The sequence below is a fragment of the Ictidomys tridecemlineatus genome, chromosome 2 (genome assembly GCF_052094955.1).
Source record: "Ictidomys tridecemlineatus isolate mIctTri1 chromosome 2, mIctTri1.hap1, whole genome shotgun sequence".
Taxonomy (NCBI): domain Eukaryota; kingdom Metazoa; phylum Chordata; class Mammalia; order Rodentia; family Sciuridae; genus Ictidomys; species Ictidomys tridecemlineatus.
Genome location: NC_135478.1, coordinates 91,222,661 through 91,250,053, shown reverse-complemented (window position 1 = coordinate 91,250,053; position 27,393 = coordinate 91,222,661). Strand labels below are relative to the sequence as shown.

General features: G+C 43.7%; 1 protein-coding gene across 2 annotated transcripts in view; it reads left to right on the top strand.

Moving 5' to 3' along the window:
- Window positions 1-17,376: 17,376 nt before the first annotated feature.
- Window positions 17,377-27,393, top strand: part of Atp2a2 (ATPase sarcoplasmic/endoplasmic reticulum Ca2+ transporting 2) — a 56,991-nt gene continuing 46,974 nt past the window's right edge. For both annotated transcript variants that reach the window (XR_013434819.1, XM_040289490.2), the window contains exons 1-3: window positions 17,377-18,087; window positions 18,747-18,764; window positions 18,860-18,942. Coding sequence is in view for 1 of the 2 variants with exons in the window: in XM_040289490.2 (XP_040145424.1) it covers window positions 17,970-18,087; window positions 18,747-18,764; window positions 18,860-18,942 (219 nt within the window). In the remaining variant the exon portion in view is untranslated. The remainder of the gene's footprint in view (window positions 18,088-18,746; window positions 18,765-18,859; window positions 18,943-27,393) is intronic.

Sequence of the window (27,393 nt, the reverse complement as noted above, 5' to 3'; positions counted from 1 at the left end):
GGAACTCTGCTAAATACTTCATACACACTGTCCCTTTTAATTCTCAGAGCAACTCTCCAAGGCAGATACTGATAAACTCATTTTATAGATAAGGATAATGAGGCTCAGAGAGGTGAAAGAAGTTGTCCTCAGTCCCTCAGAACTGAAAATGCCTCCAGGATTTCACAACATGGACACATAACGTCATTGGAGCATAATGTCTACACCAATGGTCATTTTTAATGACTACATAATATTTTCCAGTATGGCTTTATCATGATGAACCAGGCTCTTTTTGTTAGACATTTAAATTGGATTTTATTAAGCTGTTTTTGTTGTTGTTGATGTTATTTTTAGAACTATTATAATGATCATTGTTGCTTAAAATCACCTTGGTTCACACATCTCTCATTATTTCTTTTTTTTTAATAAATTTATTCTAATTTGTTATCTATGACAGCAGAATGCATTATAATTCATATTACACATATAGAGCACAGTTTTTCCGTATCTCTGGTTGTATTCAAAGTATAAATTCACACCATTAGAAGTCTTCTCATTATTTCTTTAGCATCATTTCCTGGAAGTGAAATTACTGAGTCATCCTTTTAAAAGTCTTGTTACATGTTACCAAGTGACTTCCAGAAAGCCAACATGCACTCCCACCAGCAGGTGAAGAGAGGGCCCTCTTTAAAACAATTCCATTGGGTAGGTGGACATTCTGCCTTTGACTCAATTTACATTTTCTTGATAACTAGCTGAGGCTGAACTTTTCTTTCTGTGTTTATTAGTCAGTTGTAAATCCATGAGTAATTATCTCAGCAATTTTGTCATTCCTGCTGACTCTGCCTCTCCCATCCCTCCATCTCTCTCCCTTTCTCTCTTTCCCTTCCCTCCCCTTCCTCTTCCCTTCCTCTCTCCCTTCAATCTCTTCTAGCTACTTTAGGAGTGCATTATTTGGGGGAGGAATGTTTTCTGATCCACATACCCGACAGAGGCAGAACTTCAGTCTTTTTATTTTATTTTATTTTCAGTTTTTGGCGGACACACCATCTTTATTTTATTTTATGTGGTGCTGAGGATCGAACCCAGCGCCCTGCGCATGCCAGGTGAGCGCATTACCACTTGAGCCACATCCCAGCCCAGAACTTCAGTCTTAATGAGAAGGTGTATCCCTCTTTTGGTCACCTATCCCCGTCACCCCCAGCCATGCCATGTGGCTCCTGCAGCATTGCCCCACCTCAGAGGAAAGGTCAGAGCTCAAGGTTTGTCATCCGCCAAACTGAGGCTCAAATCTGCCACCTCAGGCCATTCTGGAGAGAGGAGAGTTTTGCTCAGGAAGTAACCAGCGGCAGCCAGCAGGCCCATGCCCTCCACTTTCTCTTCCCAGGAAACTTTACTTCCTGTGGTTCTCTAGGGAGGCGAGAGAATGATGGGACCTGAAAAAGGGCCTGGCTTTCCTTAATGAGGTTCTAACAGGGTCCCCATCTTTGAGGAGTCCTGTGATCCTTGCTAGAGAGGAATATGCGCTCATATCCCATGGGTTGCATGATTCCCTTCTACTTGGAGCATCGGAAGGGCAGGCGGTGCCACCCAGAGCTGAGCAGGTGCTAACTGGGTAGTCCTGGGCACACTTGACTTCCCCTCTTCAGGCTCCAGCTGCATACCCAGCTAGAGTGTGTCCCTTTGGGTGGGGCTTTGAACTAGACTTATCCTGTCCTACCTGCTGCTGCTCCTGGGCCACCTAAGGCCTCCTTCACATCAGGGTGCACCTCCCACTGTCTTTGGAGAACTTGAGACTCCTCCCTTCTGTGGCCTCTCTTCAGCTAAGTTCCAGTTAAAAATTGGACCCCCACCTTCCTTTCCTTCTCTTCCACTTAGCATCTTCCTCCTGGGCCTGTGGCCCAGGTGCTGGACACTCAGTTCCATCAGATTTTTCCCCTGGTAGTAGCAGAGTGGACCTGAGATCCCGGCAGGCTGGGCAAGTGAAAGGTGGAAGTCTGGCCTCAGGACTGGACACTGAGTCCTCTCCTCAGCCTTTAACATGAACCCTGTGTGTCTTTATATCAAGACATCAGCTTCCATGGGATTCCTGATTTTCAGTCCTATTTTAAAGCCCTCACTCTATTATTCTAGCATGTCCTGGCTCCAGAAATGACAGTGTTGGCACTTGTGACTGTTGTAACATGGATCAGAAAGACTACTCAGGACAGTAGAGCTGCCATAGTGACGAACCTCTGGGCCCATTCTCTGACAGAGAAAGGGTAATGATTAGGGGAACAAAGATGTCGATGCAGCAGTTCTGACCCCTACAGGGGCCATACAGGATAAAGACAGCTGAAGGGCCAAGAAGTGGGGGCCACAGCACAGTGTGAATTCAGAGGAGAGAACTCTGACAGACCCAAAGCTAGGGGGAAGCCTTTGCCGAGGCAGCCACTGCAGCAGGTCCTTGAAGGCAAAATGTAAGACTGGGAAAGTGGCTTCATATAAGAGACTGTCCTCACACAGCAGGACCACAGAGGCAGAGATGCAGCTGGCTGTTTGGAAATCTATGGATCCTTCTAGCTGCTGCAGAACATACTTACAGGGTATAGAATCAGGCAGGCTTCTGCCAGAGAAACAGGACCGGTGTGGAGACAGAGAAAGAGATTTATTGCAAAGATTGGCCTCTGTGGTCCTGGGGACTGGCCAGGAAAATCTGAATTCCCTCAGGCAGACCATCAGGAGGGTCAGGCTGGAGCCGCTCAGGCAGGAAGTGAGGTGTGTCTGCAGGTAGAATTCCTTCTCCAGGGAAGACTCCGTTCTGCCCTTAATGTCTTTCAGCTGATTCTGGAATAAACTCCATAAAGTCAACTGATTATGAATATTAATCATCTGCAACCTACACAGAAACAACTAGATTAGTCTTCAAGGTTGGAGACTGTAGCCAAGCCAAGTGGACAATCAGAGGTTCTGGTCAAAATGGCAGTGGAAAGAGATAAGGAGGTCAACAGGGTTTTCTAGAACACAAGACTCATGCCACTTTTTTTTTTTTTTAAGAGAGAGTGAGAGAGGAGAGAGAGAGAGAAAGAATTTTTAATATTTATTTTTTAGTTCTCGGCGGACACAACATCTTTGTTGGTATGTGGTGCTGAAGATCGAACCCGGGCCGCACGCATGCCAGGCGAGCGCACTACCGCTTGAGCCACATCCCCAGCCCATGAGACTCATGCCACTTGAGGTGTGTGAAATGATGGCACTAAAGTGTATCACTAGTACATCTTCATGTATTTATGCATTTGTTGTATTTTTATTGTTTTGATTGTGTATGTGTGTGTGTATACCAGGGATTGAACCTAGAAACACTCAACCACTGAGCCACATCCCCAGCCCTATTTTGTATTTTATTTAGAGACAGGGTCTCACTGAGTTGCTTAGAGCCTCAATTTTGCTGAGGCTAGCTTTGATCCTCCTGCCTCAGTTTCCTGAGCCACAGGCGTGTGCCACCATGCCTGACTATTGTTTTGATTTTTTTTAATAGTTGTAGATGTACAACAGGCCTTTATTTGATTTATTTTTTTATGTTGTGCTAAGAATCAAACACAGTGCCTACACATGCTAGGCAAGTACTCTGCCATTGAGCTATAGCCCTAGCCCTATTATTTTGATTTTTATAATCATTTTCTATATAAGATAAGAGATACTGGTTTTCTATTTATTTATTTATTTTTGGTACCAGGCATTTGGTACCAGGGGTGCTTAAACACTGAGCCATATCTCCAGCCCTTTTTATTTTTTATTTTGAGACAGGGACTTGATAAGTTTCTTAAGGTCTTGCTAATTTGCTGAGGCTGGCTTTGAATTTGCGATCATCCTGCCTCAGCCTCCTGAGCTGCTGGGATGAAAGGCATGGGCCACCATGCCCAGCTCTTTTTTTTATCATATTCAAATGTTTCCTTTTAAAATATACTTAAGCTTTAAAATATGTACTGATGGAAATAAAAATCATGCATAAATAACAGAAAGGAGGTATGCAAAAAGTCACCAGGCAACAAGTACAGGAGGGAATGAAGCTGAGGGAGCTCAGTCACACCAAGGCAAGGATCTGAGAGGACTGAAGAAATGTCTTTGACTTTCAAATCCAGGTATGGTAAATAGGGGTCTATTTTACTGTTTTTCTTTACTTTTGTTATTTTTTTAGGAAAAGCTTAAGGTCCTAAGCCAGTAGTGTGAATGAGATAAGCCAAGGTGGGGAAAGATGATGGGCAAGGAGGTCCCATCAGTGTCTTATGACAGTTCTGTGGAGGCAGAGCCCGTTATCTTTGCCTGTTCCCAAATTTTCCAGCTGGGGTCTCTCTGGGAGAACCTAAGGCAGTTCAGGATAGGTCAGCACATGGACTCGGGTCCCAGCCTGCCCTGCTTCCAGCTGACACAGCATGGCTGTGCATTTGGCCTGAGAACTTGGCCTGAGAGAAGACTGGGGGGTTTTGGAACCTTTTTTTCTGTTCTCTGTCTTCAACTCTGTCCATCATTGAAACTAGCAGGTAAGGATAAGAGGGCAAGAATGTTTACAGATCTCTGTATCTCCTCCCATACCTGCCCCACTTCCCCACAGCCTAAGGTGAGCCTCCGCACACCAACAGGTCAAACCTTGATCTGAAGGGGCATGAATGAGATGCAGGTGGGAGGCCACAGGTCCAGCCACCCCAGGTAAAAGATGAGGCAGGAGTGACCAGCTCAGGGTTCGCAGTAAGCCAGTTGGTCCTAAGAGACTGTAAGGAAAAGAAAGAGACTTCACCTGTCTGATCTGGTATGGAGAGTAGAAGGAAGGTTTGCGTAAGCGCTCCATCCTCCATGATGCCATAAATGATTTGCTCATGCAGCTGGGCCTCTCCCCTTAAGAGCTCAGTGCTAACCAATCCTTAGTGCCACAAGGAACACTGAGGATCAAGAGAACCAGAGGAAGTTTCCACAGAAGATTTAGATTCTGTGCACATGGGCCTAGGAGAGCCAGTTTCATCACATTCTGTGGTCCCAAGAGCAGATTGACAGAATGAGGTCGACAGACTCCTTCTGACAGTTAAATCTCACTCCCTAGATGAAAGAGGAAGAATATAAGACACAAGCTGCAATGCTTCCCAGTTTTAGAAGGTAAAACTATCCAGCCCAGCCTGGCACAGTTGGCACACACCTGGAATCCCAGCGACTGGGAGGCTGAGGCAGGAGGATTACAAGTCTGAGGCTCAACCTTGGCAACTTAGCAAGGCCCTGACTCAAAATAAAAAAGGTTTGGGATGTAGCTCAGTGGGAGAGCACCACTGGGTTCAATCCTGAGTACCAGAAAAGGAAAAAAAAAAAAAAAAAAAAAAAAAAAAAAAAACCGCAGGACCTGAGGTGGTTCAGGTAGTGGGAAGTCAGGCCTTGCCCAGAGCCCTGCTTTATCTGGACTCACCCTCAGAGGCCTAACTGTGCCAGGGCCTGGAGTGCCTAGAGCAGCTGGAGTTTAAGTGCACCAAAAGGGGAGGTGAGGCTTCAGGGCAAGGGAGGACAGTGTGGAGAGCAAGGCGGGGCTTTCCTGTTGGTGGAAATGTAAAGTGGTGTGCGCTATGGAAAATAGTTTGGAGGTGCCTCAAAAAGTTAAAATAGAATTACCATATGATCCAGCAATCCCACTTCTGGGCATATACCCAAAAGAATTGAAAACAAGATCTCAAAGAGATATCTGCACTCCGTGTTCATCACAGCGTTATTCATAATAGCTGAGAGGTAGAAGCAGCCTGAGTGCCTATTGACAGATGCAGGGATAAAGAAAATGGGGTCTAAATACATGATGGAATAATATTTGGCCTAAAAGAAGGAAAGTGTATCATAGGCTACAACATGAATGAAACCTGAGGACATTTTTCTAAGTGAGAGCCAATCACAAAAAGATAAATATTGCATGATTCCACACAGGAGGTATCTAAAGTCATTAAACTCTTAGAAACAAAGCAGAATGGTGGTTGCCAGGGGCTACCACCCTGGAGAGGGGTAGAGGAAGGAAGTTGTTCAATGGGTGTAGAGTTTCATTTTCATAAGATGAACAAGTTCTAGAGATCAGTTGTATAACAATGTGCATACAGTTAATGCTACTAGACTGAACACATAAAAATGGTTAAAAAAATTTTTTTTTGTAGTACTGGAAATTGAGCCCAAGTTCCCTCTACTACTCAGCCACTGAGCCACATCCCCAACCTTTTTTACTTTTTATTTAGAGACAGGGACTCACTAAGTTGCTTAGGGCCTTTCTAAGTTGTTGAGGCTGACTTTGAACCTGAGATTTTCCTACCTCATCCTCCAAAGCTGGGATTACAGGCATGTGCCACCATGCTGGCTGACAACAATTTTTGAAAAAGGAAATGAACCCAATTATGCATGTGCCAGAGGCTGGCTCAATAATGAATTGTGGGGTGGAAGCTCATCTCCTGTGTAAGTCTGTCTCCTGTGTAAGTGTACCCGACATTTGTGGCGTGGCAGGCAAAACACCAAAACCAAAACAAAACAAAAAAACAACCCTTTAGAATCCATTAAATTGCCAACAAAGTACAACATACATGATCTAGTGTACAACTGTCCCTTACAGTAATTCTTGGGCAAATTAAAGTTTTAAAATGATTGAAATGGACCAGAGGAAGGGTTTATATGCGGATTTCTGGGAATTCACATCACTCCTTTTTTTTTTTTTAAGTTGCTGATGGACCTTTAGTTTATTTATTGATTATATGTGGTGCTGAGAATCAAACCCAGTGCCTCTCACATGCTAGGCAAGTTCTCTACTCCTGAGCCACAACCCCAGCCCCCACACCAGTCTATCTTTAAGATAACTATGAACTATTCCTAATGGAGAATGGGGGAGATGTAGGGGCATAAGACATTCCCACTGATCTTCAGATTTTCCTTGATTCTTTCTACTATTAAGCCTCTATCAAAAGCCTGATAACTGAGAGATTGTCATCAGCTAATATCCCCTCAGCACTGGCCTTCACAGTCTGAAGGACACTGACAATCCCATAAAGAACAATTCTCCACACTGCAAATCAGGAGGGCCATTTGCAGGTACCATGGCGTCTTCTTCTTTTAGAAGAAAGCTTAGCAATTTTGGAAGCAGAGGAAATGATAAACAGAACTAAATATCTTTTGGGGAAGAAAGTTAAAGTGAAATCTTTGATTTGATTTTTATTTTATGTGGGAAACCAAACAAATACAGACAGTAGAGGGAAAAGCAATAAGCAATGAGAACTTCAGCCTTTTCAGTGTTTTACTTGTTTATTTGAAATATACATGTAACTTAAAGCATTAGAAGTCACTAGAGCTACATGTTTCTATTTGAATAAACTTTAAAAAAAAAAACAAAACTCCTAACGGACCAAGGAACTAAGCATATCTTCTCTCGAATTGCTAGAGAAAGCAAGAGGCATGAATAATACTCAGAGAATTGGTGAGGCCTACATAAAACTTGAAAACTGCCAAATAATACTGTTTCCAAAATCATCTGTGGATATTTGTAGTAAAACTATGTCTGAATGATAAACCCCCACTGAGAATGGAGAGAGGGGCTGGGGCCTGGCTTAGTGGAAAGCACTGGGTGGCACACTGAGGTGAGGCCCTGGGTCCATCCCCAGCGCTGAGACATGCAGGGAACTCCAGTTGAACCAACAATGTTTTATTTCTTAATTGGTGTGTATATGGATATTATATTTTTCTTGCACTTCTTTCTATGACTGAAATGTCTCTTAAAAAAAAAAAAAGGGCTGGCTCAGTTGGTATAGTGCTTGCCTTACATGCACAAGGCCCTGGGTTCAATCCCCAGTATCACAAAAAAAAAAAAAAAAAAGAAAAAGAAAGAAAGAAAGAAAGAAAAGAAAAGAGAGAGCAAAGAATAGGGAGTCTAAGGAGTCTCTATAATGTTAATGGATATGCTGGTTAACTAGCCTGAAAGTCAGCATGGCACCAAGGCCTCTCTACTCCAGGCACATGCTGAGCCCCTCACATGCAGGTTCTCATCTAACCTCACGAAGACATGAGACAGAGTCTACTATCGGCTTCCAATGAGTGAGGAAGTGGGGACAAGGGCTTGCCAAAGATCATAGTCACTACCTACTGGTGCCAGTTTCTGAATCTGCTTCCCCATAATCTCCAAAAGGTGATGTTTTGAAAACCTCTGATAATACTGAATCTGGCAGCTGGAAGAACAAGGAAAATCACAAAATAAAAATCTCTGTACGTGTGGGGGAGTCCTCACTGAGGAGACTCATCAAGCCTAAAGCCTGAGTCTCATTAGCTAATGCACTAAGCCCTTTCCTTCCTTTCCCATCCCACTTTCTTTTTAATTGACATTTAGTTGCCTGAAGTCAGATTTCTTCCAATCCCTGTGCTCTGGGCCCCTGATCTTGAGGGACCAAGGAACTAAGCATATCTTCTCTCGCATTGCTACCAACCTCTCATCAAGTCATTATTCCGTGTCTGTCTTGCTTTATTTCCCTTTCTGCGTGTATACTGCTTTAACTGGACAGTCACAATGCCTCACTCCCGTTGACGTAGCTTGGGGGGTAGGTAATCAAACTCTCCACTTTAACTTGGGTGAGATGAGGTCAGCAAGATGTGTGGCATTGAGACGGCACCCCACGAAGGAAAATGATTCTTGGCTGCGGCTCACCTTGTTTTGGGCCTTGTTTGCGTTGCTGTGCAGTTGTAATGGAAAACGAATAAAAATAAAAATCCTGGGGCCCTTTTTGGCCAGCACTTGGGAAGTTAATCCCATTGGCCTGGCAGAATTCCAGATCAGGTCCCTGCATTCTGCTGGCAGAAGCTGCCTTGTGCGGTTTGCCGAGGATGTGACTCTGCCTTGCTTCTTTCCCAGATCCATGTGCTGTTAGGGAACAGCTGGTCCTGCCCCACCCTGGACAAGGGGCTGCATTTAAGCAGGATTCAGAAGGCTCTCTCCCCTGGCCATCTCTGGGAGAAGGCAGAGATCTGGGATCAGGAAATTAAACTGTTATCTGCTACAATTAAAAGCTATATGTGTATGTGTCTGAAGGCTTTTGCACCGTCCCAGAGCCAGATTCCTAGGTTGGAAAGGCTTTTCAGAAGTCACCTAATGTCTTCCCCATATAATCCTTCCCTTTGTTTTGTGACATTTTATTAGGCAAATTTAAAGTGTTTTTATATCTGAAGTGCTTTGAACTTCATCTCCCTCCACACCTATATGCTTTTGTGTTTCTTTGTTTTCTTGAGGTCCTGGGGATTGACCCCAGTGCTTTATCACTGGGCTGCAGCCCCAGACCTTTTTATCTTTCATCCTGAGGCAGGGTTTTGCTCAGTTACCCAGGCTGGCCTTAAACTTGAAATCCCATTGCCTCTGCCTGGGTTAACAGGTGAGCACCACCACACCAGGGCCCAATATGCTTTTGTTGCTTCTTTTAATTGTTTTACATATTTTCCCCCTTATGCTTAGGGCTTATTCCCATATGAAATGTATTGTATTTCATGATGTGAGGAAGGAATCCAAACTAATTCTTCTTCAGACAAATAAACTTCTATTCCTAAGAACGTGTATCGAATAATAATTTCTAATTGTGTAACTACAGCAAATGACAACCTGAGAATCAGTTTTTAGTATCTGGAAAAAATAAGAATGATAATGATACCTACCAGACAGGCTTGTCCCAAGGATGGAATGAGACAGCATCCGAGCCCTGAGCATGCTGCACGCATGGTAAATACATGTCTGTTATCTTATGTCTTCCTTTTTGTCTCTTCCTTTTTATCTGAATTAGCCTTATTTTTTTCCCTTGGAACTTTTACATATCATTAAAATCAAGCTTTGTTGGAATGTTCCAAAGATTGTCTATCTCAGGTTTTATATTGGGAAGCTGTTAAGTAAAAAGGTTTGGGGACAAATAAGGGGAGACAAGGCAGTTTTCTGGAGAGGACCCCATATACCAACACATGTTTGTGAGTACTGTGCTGTGATTGCAACCCCCCACCCCCAGGTCAGAGAATCCTGTCACTGGCTCTTCGTCCATGGCCTCATATTGCACTGCTCCCCCACCACTGCCATGTCAGACTTTTGGGAGAAATCTGACTTTTGAGGCCAAAACTGTATGTATGGGCTGTTTAATTTTGGGGGTGAGGGTGAGGGTAGGAGTTGACCGTGAATTTGCTGCATTCCAGGAAGAGGGAGGACTCTGTTCTCCTCTGATGAGTCATGGAAGAGAAACGTCTAATGTTTGCAAACAGCTCCAGCCAAGCCTCTGCTTTCTGGTGCTCCACCCATCCCCCATCAATGCAGATTGGACCCACCTGAGAAGATTTATATGTTTAAACTGGAAGGCCAAACAAGAGGCCATGGGTCACCATTTGAGACAGGAAATAGCTAAGAGAAGGGGAACAGGTGTCTTGTGTCTCTGGACTCCAGCTTGTGAGATGTCGGACAGGACCTTAGAATAGGTGGATCCATCTCCCAATCAGGACCTGCTCTGGGTGGTGCAAGAAGATCAGGTGAAAGAACAGGGCTATCCCAAGGGCCTGCGCCTGCAGAGGATCTCCTGTCAACCCACGTCTGCAGAGGGCTGTGGATCAAGAGGAGCCACACTGGGAGAAGGGAGCCAAGGGGGTTGCAGAAAAGAAGGCAAGGGCTGGGGGTAAGGGCAAATCTTGCAGCTGAGGAAACCTGGGGTCTACTGCCTTAGAGAATGGTGAAGGACCAGCGAGCTGGAGAGGGCTGTGAAGCAGGCAGGGAGAGTGTGCTGGGAGCCACCGCCCCTCAGCCAAGGCAGACTGCCAGAGCCAGATGGGGCTCATGATGCATCCTCCCAGATGGAACAGATCAAGCATGTCAGACACACTTCTCAGGATACACAGTGTTCCCCTCCTTCCCCCTCACCGAAATGGGGAGAGAATCACAAGGTGACTTGGGAGGGCAGCCAGTCTCCTGGGACCTCTTGGGAACTATCAGGTAGCTGCAGCCGGATCACAATAGGCGACGTAAACATGCCTCCACCACTGCCCCCCACCTTTTCTATTATGGGACATCAAGGGATCGAGCTGGTCAGCCTTGGGAACAAAGGTCCCGTTCTAGGAATTTGTCCACCGCAACCCTATCCGCTGCCTGTTCCATCCTTGGGTTCCTGCCAGACTGAAACTCTACCTGCTCACTGCTGCTTCCAGGGGGAGCAGCGCCTGGCACCCGGCTGGGCAGAGAGAGAGATCAGAAAGGCTCATTTCAAATTGAGATGGCATTTAATCACTCATTTTCCTACCAAGCTCAGGAGGCCATGTCATCTCTGCATTTTAAGCACTTCACTGTTTAAGGTCTAAGCACCTTGGGGAGGTGGGTGAGGAAGCTGAGCAGTGAAGAAAAACTTTTTATATGTTTCCACAAAAAATCAAAGAACAAACCGACTGGAGGGGAAAATAGCTGCTATATTTAAACTACATTATCCCATCGGGGAGCTACGGTCTTGAAAACCATTCCACAGTACTTTGTTTGGCACTGCTATATAGGTTTCTTCTTTTATTTTTTTATGTTTTTCTTTTTAAGATGGTAACTTTTTTTTTTTTTTTTTTTTTTTTTTTTTTTTTTTTTAGTGATTGCAAAGAAAGTAAAGGGCTTCCTTAGTTACTTTGGTAGATATTCATTGCCTGCCTGGCACTGGGCTAGGTGCTGGGAACACAAATGAAGGAAGACTAGTGGCCCTCAGTGCAAATAATTATCATGCACTCATCAGTCACGTTTTATTGTCTCCTAAGTACACATGATTCCTGTTCTCCTGGGGTTTATAATCTTGTGGAAGAAAAAAATGCTATGAAAAAAGGAAAGCGTATTTATTACATGTGTGTTTACCCCATTTGCTATTCCTTTTGCCCCAAATGCTGCTGCTCTTGACCCTAGATATTCAAGTGGCTCTATATTACTCATGCATCACTTCTTAGACGGAAGGTACCATCCATTGTCTCTTCCTTGTCACTCACACAGGGGAGTCCATGGTTCAGTCAAGTGGAGACATCAGGTTGGCCACTGGGTATGAGTCTGGATGTGGAAATGTGTATGCCATCAATATTTATGCAGGGTTTAAAGCAATGGTTGTAAGAAAAGAGTGTAGACAGGGAAGATTGCCAAGTCCTACGCCCTGGGACACCCCACTTGTAAAGGGGAGGCACAAGAGAAGAAGGTTGGAAGGGAGCAGCCAGAGAAGTAGAAGGAAGACCTGAGTTCTCATCCTGGAGGTGAGTACTATGTAAAGTGCCATGCGAGACCCAGAAGCCCCTAGTTTCTGGGGTGATGAGGTTGGAAGTGCTGGAAAGGCCACAATCAGGGAAGGCTTCATCTTGAACGGTGATGGGGGTTCACCAAACAGATCCAAGCTGAAGAAACAGCCTGAGCAGAGGTTCAGAGGAACAGATAATGGTTCACTGTGCCAGGAGCTTAGGAATGGAGGGGTGATTATGGTGAATGTATGGCGGATACAAAGGCCAATTGCAATGGAAGAATCCAGGGCATCTCTAAACAGGTGTCCACAGTGCTGTGCTGGTTATGTTGGCTTCCTCCAAAGCAGTTAGATCTTTACATTTTCTCAGTGAAGCGTTTATTTATTTATTTATTTACTTACTTACTTTTATAGCCCTAACATTTGCAGGCCCAACATTTTTGGCAACTGTGAGGCCTTGCTTGCCAGGGTGTGGGTGGGGGCCTGAACCAGCAGCATCCATATCACCTGGCAACTTGTTACAGATGCAAAATCTCATGCTCACCTTTGACCTACCAAATGAAAATTCAGAGGCAAATCCCACCAATCTGTTCCTCATGCCCTCCTGGTGATGCTGAGGCCTTGACCACTGTTTTAGGGAATCACTTTCCCTTTTCTGGGTCATACAAATCAGATGGAGCTTCCAGGGGTGGCCAAAGGACCCAGAGGAAATCTGAGGTCTTTCTCTACATTAGAATTGCTAAACCAGTAAATTGTAAACTGGAGAAGCCTGGGGCCTTATATTGCCTCCACCTGGAGGGGCAGAGTCAAAAGTTGTAGATTCTCAGTGACTCTGAGCACATGATCAAGCTGCTGTGAGGTTGCAGTCTACTACTCCCAGTAAGTCCTTTTTCATATAAGCATCAGCTAAGAGAGTTTTGAACATTCATAGAAAGGATGCCTATTAATGTAGGGACCCAAATTGGGGGGGCGGGTGAAAGAAAGGAGGGAAATTCTGGAAAAAAACTTCCTGTTGAGTTTGGCAGATTCTTAGATGTTAAGTTTGTGGGTACATAGAAACAGTGGTGATCACAAGGTGCTAGTATGTGTTCAGTAACACAAGCTGCACCAAAGAGAACACATTTCCGCAAGAAAATCCCCGGAATGGGGATCTGGAGACTATGGTAGATAAGGTATCCAGAGGTTTGTCCTTTTATTAAGTTCTAATGGATAAAGTAGAGAACCATCAACTCCATGGACTTCATGCTCATATAACATGACCTTGAGTCAAGCCAACTACCTTAGATGGTCAACCAAAGGAAGCGTTCCTGCACTGTTACCCAGTGCAAAACATTGTGGGGATAAGGAAGCAGAGAGTCTTTTAAGATTTCTGCTCTCCTGACTTTGGGATCTGTGGTCAAGATGATTTTATAACAATTGAACACTTAAGTCCAGTTGATCGATTATTTTCTTTTTTTTTAATATTTATTTTTTAGTTGTAGTTGGACACAATATCTTTATTTTATTTACATGGTGCTGAGGATTGAACCCAGGGCCTAGCTTGTGCTAGGTAAGCGCTCTACTGCTGAGCCACAACCCAGCCTCTGATTGGTTATTTTCAATCTGGAATGAATGTCTAGAAAGTTCTGTTGGATAGAGACATAGGAATCATGTTTATCAAATTTGTGTGTAATGCAAATCTTGGATGTATAAACTAAAACACTGCTTGAAGTTGAAGACTCCAAAAGGCCAGAACAGGCCAAAATGAGCATGAGAACATTCTATTATAGTCTGAGTTCAATGTCTGGGTTAAAGCAACCAACAGTGCCAGTACAAGATAAGCAGATTTGACATGATTACAGTTTGTATGTAAAGGACTCTATTTAAGTTGGTTGTTACACAAATCAACAATGTGTAAGGGAAAGGACCCAGAACAAAGGTGGGCAGTGGAAACTTCATTGCAAGACCATGCCTGGACTTTTGTGTTCAATCTTGGACATCATCTCCAGAACTGGAGACAAAGACCAGGGGATGCACACTTGCAGTTTAGGAAGACAGTCCAGGGGCTGAGTTGCTCTTTTTAGTTAGGAAAAGAGGCTTTTAAATGAAATAGATATGTTGAATTACTCAAAGGAATCTCACACAGACAAGGGATTAAACTTGTTCAGAGTAGTTTCAGAGGGCTAAACAAGAACCACTGTAAAGAAGTTAGCTAGAGGGAGATGGAGTCAGCCGCAAATTAGACTGCTTTAATGATTAGAGCTGTCCAAATACGGAACAGACTACCTTTTGCAATCTCCATCTCTTTACAGGAGGGCTGTAGAGGGTTGGGAAGTTGTCTGGGGCCTCTTGCAAGTCACTCTTTCTACTGGCCTTTTCTGTCTGACTAGCTTTTTTTTTTTTTTTTTTTTTTTTTTTTCTGACTAGCTTTTAAAACCAACCTGCCTTTTACCAGCTAATGTTCTCTTTTATTAATACCTTTGAAGTTCTTTGATCAAGACCATTCATCTTTCTGAATCACAGTTTCTCTTCTTTTTCTTTCCCTGTCCTAAATTGATTGAACATGGATGCAATCTTTGCTGAAAAAGTTTTTTTTTTTTTTAGTTGTTTTATATAGTGCTGAGGATCAAACCCAGTGCCTCATGCATGCAAGGCAAGCGCTCAACTGTTAAGCTCTAGCCCCAGTTTGTTGACAAGAAGCAAGTATAACACAATGCACTAAATAAACTGGGAACAAGCTTATTTCTACATAAGAGAAACTAGATATTTCTGCTTTTGGGGGGCTGAGTTTATGATCAATTTTGGTAAATAACCTATATATAATACATTTCAGAGATGCCAACAGGTTGAGGAACTAAAGTCATAATTGGTATGATAATGTACATGGGACCTATCATGGGCTAAAATTACACTGTTTCAGTTTAAGGGAGTATCCCAGATTCCAGTAAACAAAAAGCTTGCAAAGAATAGTCTAGGAGAGTGAATGAATACGCTAATAGTATCAATGTGGATGAATACCTTTTCCATCCCTGAGAAACCTATAATGCAGTCTAATCTTGTTTCATCTCTTTAAACCTGACTAACCTTCACAGCCATTCTCATGGGGCAAGTAGTTCAGAGGCCTTCCAGTCCCCCGCCCCTTCCACAAATGGAAATCAATGAATTTGAGTTCAGCAAATCCTCCTTTGCAAGTCGCTATGGATTGGAGGTGGCAGGAGTCTCATTCATTCCAACAGCAGGCATTCAATAAGTGATGAGCATATACTAGGGTCTGCTGTGTACTGAGGATGGACAAGGTAGACAAATTCTGTTCTCACAGAGCTTGTATCCTGATGTTCCACGAGATGCTAGGAGGCAAACAGTAAACAGAAAGTACAATATCAGAGATAAAAGCTGTGGAAGAAAAAAAAAACCTGAATAATGTGATATGGGGAGGGTAGACATTTTAGATAGCTGGCAAAGGCATCTCTGAGGAGTGGACTTGTAAACTGAGATTGGAATGATAAACTGGAAGGCGGTATGGAAGACTGAGGGGAAGAGCATTCTACACAAAGGTGGAAGTCAGGAACCCCTCCAGAATGGTGCCAGAAGCATTTACAATCCCAAGCAGAGATGGGGTCACAGAATAGAGATCCAAGGCTTAAAATATTCTCTAGGCTGATAGAGGTAACAGTCCTTCTGCCTGCAAGTACTTCTGTTGGTGTTGAAAGAAATGAGGTCTAGAAGAACTGGTAAGTACTGGTGCAGAGCTAGTCTCAGGGGAACCAGCAGCCCTCCATTACCACACCCCCACCACGCAGTCACCTGCCCTTCCTGAAGAGGCTGTGACCTAACCAGTTTCTACCTTACTTCTCCTAGGGAGTGCATTGCTATACACTAGAATTTTGTTTGTTTCATGTAGGGTTTTGTTGGTCCTTTTCCAAGTATCAATCAAAACTGCATGCCAACCTCCACTCCTCGGAAATAATTAAATGAAATGACGTGCCTGCTTTTTTCAGCTGGGTAATGCACTGTTATTTGCATCTGCTGAAGGAATCTATCTGAGGCCCTGAGGCTGAGCCATGTGGGACAACTAACATGGGTTTTTGTTCATGTAGATGGTGCCCTATTGCTAAACACACAAGTGCACTAAATGCTTTATTCTGCAACCTATTCTCTTCACAAAGCTGCTCCTCTCTGAGAAAGAAAAGTGTTCACGAGTTCAATGCAAAGTTCTTTTCCCCGGTTAACCATGATTTCTTGTTAAGTATGGTTTCCTTACATTGGCAAAATTCCTTTTATCTTGCTGTGACTTAGGCTTTGTACAGACTTTCCCAATGGAGCAAATTATCGGTGGCTCATGAATAGGTTTTGGATTAAAGGGTCTTTTTCTCCCAATGCAGGAAGGGGGAAACCTCTTACTGAAAAGAGCCTTCATCTTAACGCCAGAGCCAAGCACCTTCTAGCACCAGTCTAGCTGCTACAATAGCATAACCTGTGAGTTCGATGCAGACAAGTATCAAAGGCAGTGTTGGCTATGAAAAATGAAATAAAACCTCCTCCCCCAGAGTAGGGTTCCCTCAGTCAGGGCACAGAATCCGCAGGGGAAGGAAGGGCTGGTGTTGGCGTGCGATGGAGCTCTCGGCTGGGGTGTGGGATGAGGTGTTCCCGAGGCGACAGATGAGGGATGTTGGCTGTGTGGGAAGGGAACTGCGGAATTCCTCCCCTTGGATCGTGAGGGGGGTTCTGAAAAACGCAGATTAGGATGCGGAGAGCGCGGCCCAGGCTGCCGAGGGCGAGGAGACGAGCCAAGGACACCGGCCCGGGCGCGCTTCGGGGACGCCCGGCGTGGACTGCGTTCCCTCGCCTTCCCAGCCACCCTCGGGCCAGCCAGTTCTCTCGGGGTGGTGGGTCCAGAGAACCCACCCCGTACCCTTACACCCCGCCTGCAGATTGACGGAAACCGGGGACCACCCTAGCAGAGGAAGACCGCTCTTGCCCCTCGCAAGCCCTCGGCCGCAGTGGGCAATAGGCGGCCGCGGCGCGCGGCCTCGATCCGGGTTCCTGGGGGCGGCGCGCGGGAGGGGGCGGGGCCTGCGCGGCGGCGTGGGCGCGCGGGAGGGGGGGGAAGCCGCGGGAAGGGGGCGGAGCTGCGCCGCCCGCGCCGCGCTGGGCGCTCTTGGCCAATGAGCGGCGTCCACATGCCGCGGCGGCGGCGAGAGGGGAGGCAGCGGCCGATAAATGCTATTAGAGCAGCCGCCGCGGAGCCGTCCCCGACGCCACCTCCTTCTCCTCCGCCGCAGTTTCCTCCGCTGCTGTCGGGGTGCGGAGCTGAGGGGCCCGCGCGAGCGCGCCGCGCATCTCTCCGCAGGCTCGCCTCCCGCGCTCCATTCCGCCTCGAAGGGTCGGCCGGGCGCCCCCTCCTCCGGCCCGGGCGGTGCCGCGAATCACTCGGCAAAGCGGGGAGGGGGCTCGGGGCCGCGGCCTGCACCCCCTGCGTGCGGCTGAGGGCCAAGGAGGCCCTCCCTTCTGACAAGGAGAGGGAGCGTCGGGAGCCCCCCACTCGCCCGGCGAGGTCCGGGGCGGGTGCCGGAGAGGGCCGCCCGCGAGAGGGGCGGTTGTCTGGGGGAGGGGGCTCGGGGTGATTCAGCGCCCGGCGAGGCGGAAGCGGCCCGAGGAGGAGGAGGAGGGGAGAGGCAGTCCGCTCCTGGGCGCTCGGGGTGGCACGAGCCCGCGGTCCGAGTGCGAGGCGGAGGCGAGGAGGCCGCGGGGACAGGAGGCCAGGCCGGCCGGGCCCCCGCAGCCATGGAGAACGCGCACACAAAGACGGTGGAGGAGGTGCTGGGTCATTTCGGCGTCAACGAGAGCACGGGGCTGAGTCTGGAGCAGGTCAAGAAGCTCAAGGAGAGATGGGGCTCCAACGGTAGGTGCCCGGCACCTCGGCTGCCGGACCCGCGCAGAACGGCGCGGGCCCGAGAGCCGGGAAGATGGCTGACCCGGCTCCACCTCGTGGGTCTCGGCTCCGCGCCTGCCGACGTCTGCGGGCGGCCCGCGCTGGCCCCACGGGAGAGCAGCTGTGGGCAGGGGCCGGGCCTCGCGTCGACCTCCAGGGTCTCGAGCCCTTGACCTTCCCCGCGCGCAGACTGCTTGGCAGCGTCTGGTCGCCAGCAGCTGGCTCTGGTGGAGGGAGGGAAGGACGAGCCTCTTGCAGTCGGGTTGAGCCCTGCGAGGCATTTTCTTGTCCCCTGCCGATTTTTGAGGCGTCGGTGTAGTTGAGAAGCCCTCTGATTGTTCTTGTGCTACCCAAAGTTACACATCTGGCAGAAGTGATGACCTAGCTGAAATGGCTCCTTATCTCAGGAGCTCTGAATGATTTTACGAGCCAGACCTAAGGCCATTGATGACAAGTTCTGCATATTTTCCTGGGGTATCATTTTGGAGTGCTTTATTGGGGAGGGTGAATCCTAGGTCCGTTTTCCAGAGACATTGATGTTTAAAATTTTAGCATTTCTTTTTAGAAAGAGCGCTAATTTGTTTTTTCTCCTCTCGACACGTTGCTTGGTGAATTTCTACATTCTACAGAGTTGCCGGCCGAAGAAGGTGAGTAATCTTAATGTGTTATTTGTGTGTGTGCGCGCGCGCGTGTGCACTGATTTTAAGATGACAGTTATGACAAATATGTTTGTTTCTAACAGGAAAAACCTTGCTGGAACTTGTGATTGAGCAGTTTGAAGACTTACTAGTTAGAATATTGTTACTGGCAGCATGTATATCTTTTGTAAGTATGAAAAAATTATTTTCTCTGCTCCCTGAAAACTGAAAATATTCTATTAGGTAAACTAGAAAACAAATTATGTCTATTAGGTAAAATCATTTGTAGAATTAAGCTGTGTTTCCATATTTAAAAACAAAATAATCTAGATATTCTTAACTTCTAAACAAAACACTTGAAGCTAATCATATTTGGAAAATTGATGCCTGACATTTACAGTGTGGGGAGAAATTATTGCCAAACGTGTAGGGTCTTTACAAAGTCTTAGTGTTTATCAGCTTTAAGTAACAAACTTTTTCATTGACAGGCCTTTTTTTTTGTTTGTTTCTTCAATTTGTTTATCATGTTGTAAGATCATACTAAGATGATGTTGGACTCTTTGTAGGCTGTAAATAGAACTTAACAAAAGGAATATTCCAGTTGCTTTCCCTTCCTGGTAGTGGCAAGGTGACAGTTGTTCTTGACAGTGACAAGAATGATGACGGCAATGATGGCACCACTGTTGACCAAATTTGGTCACTGACCTTCAGGGTGCTGTATTTATCTAAATTGGACCCCCGTCTTGAGTGATTCCTAGGTTGAGATAACAAGGTTCAGTATAGTTCTAAATCTTAAAAGGAAAAAACTCAGCATAGTGTGTTTTTTCTCTTCTATGTGGCTTGCCTGAGTTCTGTATAGTTGCTGAGAAACTGGTGAAATGCAAAGAACTGCAGCAGAAAAAAGATGATGGAAGTAGCAAGGATTTATCTAGGTTATTAAATTTTTTTCTGTTCAGTATTTTATATTGCATTTTTGGGGGGGAGACCGTAGACTTGGTAGTTTTCCTAAAAATGGTCATGAGTAAGACACATGTTCCTAATCCTGACGGCATGAGATGACTTTTGTTCTTAAAAATACTTTATTCTTAAAAAAAAAAAAAAAAAGTGCTGGAAAGTGAAAATTACCCAGTGCAATACTTTCAGGCTTTGCAAAACTGACACTGCTTCAAGGTTTCATTTTTGTATATTTATACGTGCACAAGTCCTAGGGATCTACCTCAGCATTTATGACAACCATACCATGAAGTACTGTCTTGAGAACTGAATAGAGCAGTGGGAGGTTTTTTTTGTTCATTTATTTAGTTCAAGTGAGGAAAAGATTAATTTTATACCCCCCCCTTTTTTTAAAGTAGATAGTGGCAGTGAGAAGTGATCTTTGGAGTAATTGTGTACATAAATTCTGCCATGAGACTTTAATATGTTAGCCAAGTGGTGTGTAGCCATTAATAATTCAGTCCCAAAGAATCTTTCCTGTGGTTTTCATTGAATAAAATTGAGAGTCCTAGCAAACCATTCAGTACTGAATTTTTATTACCGTGGGGCAAAATAAGTGAAATATTTGAGGGTAGTTTTAAGATTTGTGCTGGTCACATAATTTTTAAAGAACCTCAGCTTTGGCTGTTAAATCTGGTGTCCAATAAGATCATTGTGATCAAGTTAATAGCTCGAGTGCATAAGCCAAAGATAAAACACGCTCTTACTGAACTGTTGTATGTATTTTAACTTGAAGCAGTGTTGGAAATAATGATGCTGTTGTGACAGTAAACATTTGTTTTTCTTGTAGGGTCTCTTCAGTGGCCAGTTTGAGTGACTTTATGTTAGTATGTAGAATTGATGTGTTTTTTTAATTGTTGTTTGAAGTAATTGACTTTTTAGTATGAGCATTTTCAAATGGATTTTAAGATAGGACATTGTCTTTTAGAGCTACGCTTTGGAGTTGAAATTTGAGTTCCTTTTTGGTATAACTTCTTGGAATTATTTTGTTTTATATTATGGATTGCTAAGTAGCAAAAGTGCCTAGGAATTAGTTTTACTATAGAATTCACCTAATTTGCTTTAGTTTATTTGATCAAGAAATTACTGTAGAAAGCCGGGTTTTGTTGATTGATTGTGTGTGTGTGTGTGTGTGTGTGTGTGAGAGAGAGAGAGAGAGAGATATGGGGGGGGTTGGGGTTGGGACTACTGCTATATTGTACTTGACCTTTTGTTCCTTGTTTTTTTTCTTTTTTAAATAGCATTTAGGTAGCACTGTGTTATAGCTCTTTTTGTTTTAAATATCCTTATTTATTTTATGTGGGTGCTGAGTATCAAACCACTTGCTCTACCACTGAGCTACATCTTGCAAAAAAGAGGAGCACAAAAAATCTTGTAGTCATTGATTTCTTGTTGGTTCACCAGGAAAAACATAGTAGAATATTTCAAGTTCTTTTATGAAAATGAGTAGTCAGTTCTCAGTAGAAATTTCTCAATTTGGCATACATAATAAATCATTGGGTCCTGCTAGGTTAAAAGGCATATTTGTAATTTATTTCAAATATCAAACTAAGTAGTAAACCGTTAACCATAGTTAATATTTTGCTGCAGCAGAAAGTAGGAAACTGCATTAAAGTGGCCCATAGGGATAGTTGAACCTTTTTTTTTGGTACCAGAGATTGAACTCGGGGGCATTCGACTACTGCGTAACATCCCCAGCCCTATTTTGTATTTTACTTAGAGATAGGGTCTCACTGAGTTGCTTAGTGCCTTGCAGTTGCTGAGGCTGGCTTTGAACTCTCAATATTCCTGCCTCAGCTTCCCGAGCTGCTGGGATTACAGGTATGGGCCATTATGCTCAGCAGTTGAAACAATTTTTAATATTCACCAAAATACTTTTCTTTAAATAAGGTCACTTTTGATTGGAAGAAGTTAACTCTACTTCTCCCTTTGCATATGAACATTAGAAATTTCTCAATTTGGCATTCAAAACTGTCATTTCATTTTGTGTTTCCGTCCTCTTGCGTTACTGACTTTGCCCTAAATACAACACATCACATGGCTGTTGAACTGGAGTGCCTGCCCACCTCTTTCTCTCTTTTCACTGTTGAGTACCTGCTGTAGACATTGAAGATACAGCAGTGAACAAAATGGACAAAGTTTCTTACCTGGAGAGTAGTACTGCTGAGAAGGGAAAACATGGGGGCTCTGGATAAGGGAGAACCAGTTTTTAAATAGGGTGGTCAGCTAAGTTCTCTAAGAAGGTGACTTTGATAAAAAACCTGAGAAATTGTATATTTGGGCCATATTGGTCTTACTCACATCTGTCCAAATCATATAAAGTCACCTTTCTTTGGTGACAGTTTGCATAGGTTTCTCTACCTTTAGCCCCCATTCCTATCCCAGCTATGTAGATTAACCTTAATGATGTGTGTGTTTTCCGGGTCACAATTGCTCAGATGACTTTGTTCCTCTGGCATTTTCAAAATGTATGGGATCTGTTTGCTTTGGTTTTTCTCAATGATATATTCAGGAAGTATTTATATTATATATTTTTTTCCCTATTCTGCTGTTTCTTTAAATATGGTATGACAGGCAATTTGCTGATTTTATTTAACCTCTGCCTTCCCCACCCCCTCACCCCTACTTGGGGCCCAAGCCCAAGCCTCATACATGCGTGCAAGTGGTCTGCTTCTGAGCCATATTCCCCAGCCCTGGAGCTTTTCTTAAAATACAGTTTGGAAGATGAAATTTTTTTTAAAAAATTGGGGCATATATTTATGGTGTACTTTGTGTGTGTGCGCGTGCATGCACGTGCACGTGCTGGCCAAGTATTCTAGGGAAAAAGAATTTATTCCTAAGTCCTAGAACATTGAAGAATGGTTTTTACATAGATTTGTATCTAGATTGGAAGAGAATGAGTTCTACTTCATGGGTTTTTTTGGTTTGGGTTTTTTGTTTGTTTGTTTTGGTAGTTATAGATGGACAGCATGCCCTATTTTATTTATTTTTATGTGGTGCTGAGGATTGAACCCAGTGCCTAGGCAAGTGTTCTGCCATTGAGCTACAGCCTCAGCCCCTACTGTTTTTTGTTGTTTTAAGTCTGAAAGAATTTTTGTTTCCCATGTACTGGTAACCCTTTGTATCACTTTTATAAAAACCATTTTAAAAAGTATTTGATTCTCTTTGTGTGTGTGTGTGTGTTATTGTTACTGGGTGTTGAACCTAGGACCTTGAGTATGCTGGGCAGGTATGCTGTACTACTAAGCTATATGCCCAAACCTCTTTTTGTTTTTTATCTTGAGACATGCACTTGTTGAGTTGCCCAGGCTGGTCTTGAACTTGTGATTTTCCTCCTCAGCCTCTTGAGCAGCTAGGATTACATGTTTGTGCTACTACACCATCCATTTCCTCTTCATAAAAGTTGTTGATGTGCTGGGCTGGGGTTGTGGTTCAGCGGTAGAGCGCTCGCCTAGCACATGCGAGGCCCTGGGTTCGATCCTCAGCACCACATAAAAATAAATAAAAGTGTTGTGTCCAAGTGCAACTAAAAAAAATAAAATAAAAAGTTGTTGTAAATTCTACATTTATTGAAAAAGCATTTAAATGTCCAGAAGCACAGTGTAAATTTGAGGATACAACGATCAAAATGATCGTTCTTCTAAAAAAAAAAAAATCTTTTTTTTTTTTTTTTTTTTTTTTTTTTTTGTCGGTGGTGGACACAATCTTTATTATTATTTTTTAATGTGCTGAGGATTGAACCCAGTGCCCCACGCATGCTAGGCGAGCACTCTACCTCTGAGCCACAACCCCAGCCCAAATATACCTTTTTTTGTTTGTGTGGTGCTGGGGATTGAATCCAGGGCCTTGTGCATGCGAGGCAAGTACTCTACCAACTGGGCTATATCCCAGCCCTTCATCCCATCCCCTCAAAAAAGAAAGAATGTTAGACATCGAACTCAAGGACTCTTAGCTCTACCACTGAGCTGTACTGTCAGCCCCGCCTCTTGCTTTTTTTTTTTTTTTTTTTTAAAGAGAGAATTTTAATATTTTTTTTTTTTAGTTCTCGGGGGACACAGTATCTTTGTTTGTATGTGGTGCTGAGCATCAAACCTGGGCTGCACGCATGCCAGGCTAGTGTGCTACTGCTTGAGCCACATCCCCAGCCCCTGCCTCTTATTTTTTTATGGTCTTGTTTAGAGCTTGGCCTATTATTCCAATTTAAGATAACTGAATCACAACATCATGACTTCTCACCCAATTCACAGTTGAACACACCTTAACTTGGATTAAAATTTGCTTTGTTCATTATACATCCTATTAGTTCCATTTTTCAGTGATGGTCGTCAGTCCAAGGCCTTGAGCAGGCTAGGCAAGTGTTCTAACACTGAGAAATAAACCTTGTCTCACAGATTAATCTTGTGGATAACTATTAAGATACTGTATCCTAGGGCTGGGGATGTGGCTCAAGTGGTAGTGCGCTCGCCTGGCATGCGTGCAGCCCGGGTTCGATCCTCAGCACCACATACCAACAAAGATGTTGTGTCCGCCAAGAACTAAAAAATAAATATTAAAAATTCTCTTTCTCTCTCTCCTCTCTCACTCTCTCTAAAAAAAAAAAAAAAAAAGATACTGTATCCTAACTTGTTATGGGTAATTGGGGTTGGGTGTGGTGGGGCATGACTTTAATCCCAGTCATGACTTGGGGGGTCTGAAGCAGGTTTGCAAGTTGGAAGCTAGCCATTGAGACCCTGTCTCAAAAAATAAGGATTGGGGATGTAGCTCAGTTGTTGAATGCCCCTGGATTTGATCCCTAGTATCAAAAAAAGAAGTGTAGTTGAGTGTTCATTAGCAAGTGGGTTATTTCAAATATAGTTGGCATATTTGAAACTTAAACTCTCTTGAAAATGTTAAAAGATAGGTACTAAGTGCAGAGTTCAGAGGAAAGAAGAAATGGTTTATGCCTAAAATTACACTACAGTAGCCTTTTCTTCTATTTTCTTTTGCAATTGTTTATGGAGTTTATGAAGTACTTTTTTGCTCTCTTAGTGTTTGAGTTCATAATACTGCCAGGTTTGTACTATGTACCAAACATCAACTATGTACCAGAGGCTCTTCACAAGAAAAAGGAAATACAGATAATTTATATTCATCCAACCTGTTCTTTATTATCATTATCATTATATATTTTTGTTGTTGTTGAGAGACCTTTATTTATTTACATGCAGTGTTGAGAATTGAACCCAGTGCCTCACTCATGCCAGGCAAATATGCTACCGCAGAGTCCCAGCCCCAGCCCCCCAACATGTGCTTCAGATTTTTCTCTTATCAGTTGAAAAACCCATGAGACTATTATATTCCATTAATTAGGGTTCCTATATTCACCAAGGACCATATTTCACAAGAATACACATTTTTTGAAAAGTAGAAGTTTGTTTTTATTGTCCTGTCACTACTTGCCTTCATCCTTTGCTCCAGCTGTTAAAGGATGTTGCTTAAAGTTTGTCCCCCAGGCTTGACTGCCAAGAAGGAAATTCATACCCACTTTAACAAGGTGTGAAGCTTATCTTACAGTTGCTAATGCCTCACTGACCTTTTGGAAAGGCCCTAGTCACTCTTCATGTTGAACAAGTTTTCTCCCCTAAGAGCTGATTAAATGTATTATTTCTCTCATGCTCTTTTGTGCAAATGTTTTGAGAGGCTAGTATCAGCAGCTGTGATCCAATAACTATCAAAATTCCTCACTTCCTAGAGAAGTTTTCATTCCAGCATGAGGCCTGGACTTAACACTAGGAATGCCCTGTTGAAAGTATGCTGTGGCATTTATCATCCTCACTCTGGTTTTCTGCCTACTCTAGTTCACTGGCTGTCAGTAGAGATTGGCATGTGTCAGAACCTGGGTCCTGGTACTTCTTGTTTTATTTTTCCCTGCACAGATTGATCTGTTAATTCACCATTCCTCTCTTAGAAAATTCATATTTGGCCTTAGAGATAGGGTCTCACCTGAGTTGCTTAGGACCTTGCTGTTGCTCACTATCCTCCTTCTTCAGCCTCCCCTGGAGCCACTGGGATTACAGATGCGCACCACTATGCCCAGTTAAAAAGTGGGCTTTCATTGTTTACTAGATCTTTATTTTATTTTAAGACATGGTCTTGCTGAGTTACCAAGGGCCTCATTAAGTTGCTGAGGTTGGTGGAATTTGTGATCCTCTTGCTTTAGCCTCCTGAGTTGCTGAGATAACAGGTGTGCACCACTGCACCTGGCCTAAATAGATCTTTTAAAGACTTTCTTTAAAATATGCATATTTTAAGGTTTCTTTCGCCTTTTTAAAAGTGTCACCAGGCTTTGTGGCACAAGCCTGTAATCCCTGTGCCTTGGGAGCCTGAGGCAGGAGGATCAAGAGTTCAAAGCCAGTCTCAGCAATTTAGCAAGGCACTAAGCAACTCAGTGAGACTGTCTCTATTAAGATACAAAATAGGGTTGGGGATGTGGTTCAGTGGTTGCGTGCCCCTGAGTTCAATCCCTGATACCAAAAAAAAAAAAAGTGTGTCAGGGATCCAGCTAAAGGTTTTGTGCTTGCTAGGAAAACTATATGCTGCTGAGCTACATCCCCAGCCCTTTTAATTTTTTATTTTGAGACAGGATCTCACTAAAGCTCCCCAGACTGGCTGGGAGCTTGGGATCCTCCTGGTCAGCTGCCTTGGTAGCTGGGATTATGGGCATGTGCTATTATGCCTTGCTTATTAAGCAATATTATTATTACTTTTTAAAAGCCAGCTTTCCAGATTAGATCATTAAGACTATCAGGTTTTCACAGAAATTCAGTTGGCATCTCAGGACCTGATCCTAGTGAAATATTTACCCATTTTATCACTTTTTACCATGTTCTTTATTACTAAGGTTCATTGTGTTGGATTTTTTTTTTAAAATCACTTTCATAGTAGCTTGATTATGATACAAGGTGGCTATTAACTTGTAGTTCTTAACAAGGTTTGGTTGCATGAACTAAAAGTTTAATCTTCTATTCCTTCTTGGGGGCAGTGTTCTGTGTCCAGTTACAACTTTCTGGAATTTTGTCATCTCTGAAGTGTTATGTTGTTATACTAAAAATCATATGGATAATCTTTGAAATACATTCCCACAGAACAACTTTGTAGTAATTCTGAAGTGAATACCACTGAAAATAAGTGGAATTAGCAGTTTATATACTCTAAATTTGAGTCAGTAGCAAAATTGTTTTTACTATGAATTTACATTACGTCTGATGTTATTTGATATAAGTAATAGTCAATAAACTGTTAAAGGTATGGTTAAGAAGTTGTATAGTTTCAGGGATGGGTACTGGGGATTGAACCCAGGGGTGCTTATCCACTGAGCCACATCCCTAGCCCTTTTTATGTTTTGTTTTGAGACAGGGTCTTGCTAAGTTTTGCTAAACTTATGATCCTTCTGCCTCAGCTTTCTGAGCCACTGGGATTACAGACGTGCACTACCATGCCTACCTAAGAAGTTTTGATTCCCAAAATTGCTATTAACAAAATTTAAGCTGATTGTTTTTATCATTACATCTTGTGGCGATTTTGTAGGAAAAGAGGCTTAGTCTATCCATTCTTTTAGTGCCAGCTACTTTTGTTGTAAAAGTGGCACTAAGCCTAAAAACACATT